General features: G+C 42.5%; 1 protein-coding gene across 1 annotated transcript; it reads right to left on the bottom strand.

Annotated features, from left to right (window-relative positions):
* Positions 1-588: 588 nt before the first annotated feature.
* On the bottom strand, positions 589-3,934 carry sox4b (SRY-box transcription factor 4b). The gene has a single exon (XM_007556311.2). The coding sequence runs from the start codon at positions 3,312-3,314 to the stop codon at positions 2,049-2,051; it is 1,266 nt and encodes a 421-aa protein (XP_007556373.1). The 5' UTR covers positions 3,315-3,934; the 3' UTR covers positions 589-2,048.
* Positions 3,935-6,820: the final 2,886 nt, after the last annotated feature.

The following is a 6,820-nucleotide window of genomic DNA, read 5'->3' as shown; positions in this document are numbered from 1 at the left end:
TTCACCATGCCATAAAGATACTAAAACAATTATTAGCTAGTAGTTAGCCGACAAGTAGAAAAGTTTATATATTCAAATACAATGAGAAACGCAGTACAAGAAAGTGTTGCGCAACTCAGGTCAGAAATTTGAATATGCTTGATGTTGTCATCTTTGTTTGTGATATGGACAGCCCGCCTCAATCCACTGGCCGAATGGCAAGATGTGACATCAGTGAGTGAAAACATCAAGAAACAAAGTCAAATTTAAAGCTACAATCTTCAAGACGTTGGACGCAAAAAAATATGATTAAAAAATAAAAAAAAAAATAAAAGCAAGCGACTGCTTTTTAGGATAGTGCTGCTGTTTAAACCACATGGTCCCACAGGAGGAGCCTCTTAAAAAGACTCGTGCTCCTGTGTCTTTAAAAAAAATGAGCCTGCAGTCTGGCACTGTAAACGTTGGAAAAGGGGGCTGAGACTGGTGCTGCTTTCAAGTGCTGTCGGAAAAATTGCAATTATGTCCTAATCACCTTCACGTCTGTGCTGCAGATGTTTAAGTGTTTGACATCAAAGAGGACTTAAAGAGTGTTTCTGGATTTTTTTTTTCTTTTTTGTGAAAGAGGACAAATAAGGCCTACCAACCAGATTTCTACTAACTCGCATTTTCTGTCAAAAAAGTGGAAGTGTATCTTTAAATTTGAAAGAATAAGTCCAACAATAGGCACCTCAAGGATACAAAACGGACACTTCTACTGTTTGATCTAATCTACTAAAGTAACTGAGCCTGAAGTAACAAGCTTACCATAAGCACTTGAAGGCAGCATGAAAAAAAACCAGCCTGCTGAGGGCATTAAAAAACAAGGAAATCCAATACAGCTGTATTAGTTAGGCTACACATACCCCCGTGTTCAATATAGATTTGTACAAAAATACACTGAGAAAATAATCAAACTGTTTCTTCTCTTTTAAGTGTCCAAAAAGTGTGTACATTTAAATATAAAAAGGAAATTAAAAAGGTTGTGTGTTCTTAAAACTCTAGCCCTTCGCCTGAGAAGGAAATGTGACAGACACAGACATACTGACAGGATCATGTATAAAAGAACTAGCAAAACAAAAGATGCTTGGCCCAGTATATAAATACAGCATCCCCATATAAAAATGGCATCTGAATACATGTACAAAACAAAACAAAATAGAAATCGCTGATGATTTCTCTATAGCTATGGTCTGGAAAATAACATTATAGAATTTTGGTCCTGATAGAGGGAAAAAAAAATGTAGCAATACAGTTAAGCACAGACTTGAAGTTGTGTTTGTGTCCTGAAGTGAGCTGGTGATTATTTCAAAGTCCTTTTTTTTTTCTCCGTAAAAAAAGTAGAACCGAAGTGAGCGCCACCTAGATCCTTTTAAATAACCCTAATACTAGTTTACAAACTGCTCAAACAGTCGCACAGAAAATCTCAGCACAAGATATAGGAACAAAGTAGTCTATCATGCTAAACACGCTTTTTTTTGTTTCTTGAGAAAATAACTTTTAAAAAACATCAACCCACCTCGGTTTCATTTTTAAAAAAAGCCTCTTGGTGATGCAATAATAATAAAATAAAAAAACTGTCGCACGGCAGTCCTAGTCTGTACCTTTTTTGTTTGCTTGTTTTTTTTTTTTCCTTTAGTGGCGAAGTTCACTTGGCGATTGGTTAAAAAGTTGTGAAAATGTCCCTTTTTTCTGTCAAAAATTCATTAACGACATTGATTAAGTGTACGGCGGACCGCATAACGTGCAAATCAATCACAGTTAAGTTACTCAGTTTAAAAACAGTCCTGCACTGAGCTGTCAGGAAGCTCTCAGTCTGTCTTTTTTTTTTTTTTTGTCTCCTCTTGTTTGGACGGCTCCCCTCCGACTCCCTCAGTCCAGGCATCCGAAGAAAAGTCCCGAAAAAAAGCAAGTTATTCGCTTTAGAGTTAAGCTTTCCAATGATTTGCAGGGACATGGTTTGCAGTAGTGAAACCCACTGGTAAGCAGGAGCTCCTCTGTTTCTGTTTGCGTCTGCGAGTTTTAGCACTCAGTCAGTATGTGAACACCAGGTTGGAGATGGTGGACTCCAGCCAGTCTCCCGATATCATCTCGCTGACTTCGGGCGTACAGTAGTCGGGGAACTCGAAGTGGGAACCCCCGCAAACGGACTCGCCGTTCAAGTCCCAGTCCCTGTCCAGGACCGAGGAGCCGAAGCTCCCCAGCGACATGCTGTCGAAGCTCGGACTCGGGTTGACGTCCAGCAAGTCGTCCTCGAACTCCTCGTCCTCCGAGGAAGACGAGGAGGAAGAGACAGAAGAGTGCGACCCAGAGGGAGTAGGCGAAGAAGCCCGCCGTGTGTTGCTGTATGTGTGGCCGCTGCGGCGCTCCGAAGGTCCGCCGAAGCTGCTGCTGCTGCTGCTGCTGCTGCTGCTGCCGGGGGAGTCGGCGCCTTCCTCTCTGCCGCTGGCCGCGTCCTCGTAGAGACTGAGCGGGTCGCTAGAGTCCGCCGAGCTGCTGAGCGTAGGGCTAGCTGGCACCGCCACGGAGGACGTGGGACTGACGCTCAGACTGGCCGCGCCGCTCCCGAAAACGTATACTCTCTTGGGCTTCTTGGCATCAGGTATCTGCTTGGCAGCCGAGGAGACAGATTTGGACTTGTAGAGAGAGTTGTGGTGGTGCTCTGACGGGTGTTCAGATGCAAACAGTGAAGCTTTGGTGCTACTGCTGCTCCCGAAAAGTGATTTTTGGGGTTTGTTGCTGCTGCTGCTGGGTGATTTTGATCCGTTCTTCCTCGCAGATGAGGACATCTTAGTGCTGGTGTTGTTTGAGCTACCGGTAACTTTTTCTCCTCTATCGCTGCTGCTGCCAGCTTTAGATGCGCTCGACTTTACCTTCTTCCTCGGTCGGTACTTGTAGTCGGGATAGTCCGCCATGTGCTTAAGTCGAAGCCGCTCTGCCTCTCTGATAAAGGGAATCTTGTCGCTGTCTCTGAGCAGCTTCCAGCGCTTCCCCAGCCGCTTAGAGATCTCTGCGTTGTGCATGTCCGGGGACTGCTCCATGATCTTCCTCCTCTCTATCTGCGACCACACCATGAATGCGTTCATGGGTCTCTTGATGTGGCCGCTGGGAGTTTTGCACCACGCCGGGTTCTCCCCGAGCTTGTCGCCGGCGGTGGAGGAGGCTGCGGAGCCCGCCGGGGAGAGAGGCGAGGCGGCCGGGTCCAGATCCATGCTTGCCCCGGAGTCGGAGCCTGAGTCCCCGGTAAAAAAGGACAGCGCCTCGGCGGTGCTCTCTGTGTGGCTCATTTTCTGCACCATGCTGTCCGGTTAAAGTAAGAGCGGGATGCTTGCTCTTTCTCCCCCCTCTCTCCTGGGTTCCTCTGGTTCACTTTAAAGCAAACTCAGCTCTTTTCTCCCACTCTGACAGTTTGTGCTGAGTGCAAACAGTGCAAGCAGTTATTCACTCCTGAGATGCGCAGGATACTCGAAAACAGTCCAGAGTTGCCTAAAAAGGCTACATGCAGGAAAAAAAAGTTTAATTTCCAGGTGCTGTTGGTGTTAAAACAGTTCGTCTTTGTTGTGGAGCGTATATTCGGTGTTGGAATAAAAAAAAAAAGAAAAGAAAAAAAAAAGAATCAACACAGCCCTGTGATCACTGAACACAATCTACAAAGCTGCAGGAGCAGAGTGCCCACACATGCGCTCAGGCACTTACAAAGGGCCCCCAAGTATACAATGTGTAAAAGTAAGTGCTTTTTCTCTGCATCTACTTCAAGAATCAAAAGCCGTGCATGCTGTGGTAGGGGAAAGAAGAAGGAAAAAAATAGAAGCTAGAGCAACTCACACTCCCCTGCCTCCCATCTGCAAAGACTAACAGTCGCTGTTTCAAGCACCCCTTCAGACTGCTGCCCCCCTTGCCTGCATTTATTCCTCTCTCATACAACGGCGATAAAAATCCACCAATCAGACTGCCCCTACGCTGTCGCTACGCTGCTTGGGGCCAGGCCACGCCCCCTCTCGCACCTGATTGGCGAGCAAAGGATTCTAATAATAATCAGCGCGTGCAATGAGAAGCCTCGTGTCTGACCTCATTCCAGAATACAACAAGAAACTTGATTTTTTTTTTTAAAGAGACACGGGCTAATGTTATGAACCCCCCTTTTCCACTACCCTATGACAGCCCATGTGTCTATCATTAACATATAGGTTTTGCTATATGGGAAGTCAATTATAGTTGTGCTGAACACACAGCCAGAGAAACAGATTTAAAGAAATAGTGCTGCTCTGTTTGCCTCACTATTATTGTGAATGGGGAGGGTATGTAATAATGAATAAACGTGAAGAGCCTAAAGGCAACCAATGCAGCTGATATAAAATACGTATCACTTGATAGTAAACATAATTTTACACCTACAGTATTATTATTATTATTATTATTATTATTATTATTATTACCACTACTGTTTGTTGACTATTAAATACAGTTGTTATTGTCAACCGCAGGTGCCCATAAGTGATCCACATGCTGCTAAACAACAGTCGAGCGTCTCTTGCTCACTGGCACACAAACAGGCAAATGTCTTTTCAGAATCGTTGGGCTCGTGTTAAAGAAGTCTGCAAACCTAGGTGCCTGGGGTTTTGTAGCCCTCCCTTTCTCTCGCTCTCTCTCTCTCCTTCCGAGGCGGGACTGGGCGGTCTTTTGTCACATAACCAGCCTCTCTCTAGCACACCAGACCAGACAGACAGAAAAAAGAAAAGAGCAGAGGAGGAACGAGCAACAAGCCCGCCGCGAGAGCGCACAACATCCGCACCGCCCGAAACTGCGAGAAGTTCATTTTCCCGTGAAGAGACAAAAACAACAGCAGGTGTGGGAAGGCGCTCGTAACTTGCATAAGAAATTGGGCACATGTTGCCACACAGTTGAGTTTCAAAGTTGCGTGCAAAATTCAAAGGCCTTCATTTTCACCTTAAAACAATTTCAAGTTCGTAACTATGCAACGTTTAAGTGGAGTTTCACAGGTTTATTTTACCTGCTCTTAATAACAATTTCTACTTTGTGCTTTGTTTGGAAGGAATAACATGTAATGAAGAAGAAAAAAAATCAACAGAAGTCCTAAAAAATGCATGGTTTCATCAAGACAATCATATCTATAATATTTTTAATTAATTTAAAAACAAATTGTTGCTCTCCAAAGGGGGAAAAAAATAGGAAAGGATTGCAATCAATACATAGTTGGAATACCGCTAGATGGCGTCGCAGAGCCAGAAAGCACTTTACCATGCATGGCTGTGCTGGAGGGAAGTTTAGTGAGGGTAAAAAAGAGATCAAGTCAGAGCAATAAGAACGGTTAGCAGGGGTAAGTTACATAATGTCTCTGTACGATAGAACGCCATCCAAGCAAGACTGCTGGGCAAGGAAGGAGGTGACTTGCTCCAAGGTAAGGTGGGGGTATAACAAGTGAAATTAACTCGAACATTACAGCAGTTTGCTCTTAGTGAAATCAGCTTGGATTGTAATCAGATAGCGCTTTAATGATTTCTGCAGACAAACCCTCACGTACATTTCTGCACTTTGGAAGTATCACCAAACTAGAAATAAAGACAAAAAGGTCTACAGTTAAAAAATAAAAATAAAAAAATAAAATAAAACAGAGACCAAGAGAGATGTTGAGATGTTCTGTCTGTTAGTAAAAGCCACAGCTGATTTGAACCCCAACTGGGAAGTCAGTAAGAAAGAATAACAATATACTGGATGCATTTCACTGGATGCAATTATGCTCAATATGGCCTCATATCTGCAGTGCATCCAAGGAAAACGACGGGTAATTGGGCTCCAATTTGTGTGTTCATGGAGCAGAACTGCAATGGAAATAAGAACGTTAACTCACAATCTTGCACTGCTGTGCAATGCCAATTTAATAAGGAAATGCAGGAAAACATTTTACATAAGTGAGTCCTATAGAAGTGGAGGGGCTGAAGAAGGAGTCCTTTAAATAAAAGTTTCCATCAGGGAAAAAAAGTACAGTTCAGTGGAAATGAGTCCTGGTAAAATAACTCAATAATGTCCCTAATCTTAAAGGGAATCGTTTTTTCTTAAGTTTGGCTCTATGAGAATTGTATTATTTAATAGCCTACGTGTAACAGATAACTCTTTTGTCATAGTCATTTAGTAGAAATCCAGTTCAGTAAGTTATGGATGTCACAACTTAGATCTGTCAAGATACAATAGTATATTATAAGATTTAATTTACAGCAAAACCTGTTATTAGTCACAAAGAATATGGAGGCAGGATGCAGTTTTCTGTGTGAAACGCATACTGAGAGCAGAACATGTGAAGCATTTCCAGAGTTTTAACTAAACAGAAAAGTAAGGTAGGATAAAATAAAAATAAAATAGTGCTAGCTTTAAGCCAAAACATCTTTTTGCTTTTGTTACCATTTGTTTCATATCAGACAGTCACTCTGACAGTTAACCTTTGAAGGTTTTTAATAGGTATTGCAAGAACTTGCATTTTAAAGACTGTACAATTACATTTTTTGGTCTTGGCTGTTTGCAGAGAAATCATCAGCCTTAGCCCTTATTTTTATACAGTGCATTCCTAAAGTCAAACTTCAACTTATTTTATTGCCATTTAACATGAAACACCAAAACAATCTGGTTCGTATTCGTGAAGTTGAAGGAAAAATTTGCATTGTGTTTAAAAAAAAAAACAAAACAAAAAAAACATTCAAATGTGGCATGCATTTGAACTTTTACTTATTTGTAAAACCTCCATAAACCGCAGTTAGAGCTGCATGTTTTTGGGTTATGTGTCCACTGGCTT

This window comes from Poecilia formosa, unplaced genomic scaffold (genome assembly GCF_000485575.1).
Source record: "Poecilia formosa unplaced genomic scaffold, Poecilia_formosa-5.1.2 Scaffold0, whole genome shotgun sequence".
NCBI classification, from domain to species: Eukaryota; Metazoa; Chordata; class Actinopteri; order Cyprinodontiformes; family Poeciliidae; genus Poecilia; species Poecilia formosa.
This window is presented reverse-complemented; position numbering and strand designations above follow the sequence as displayed.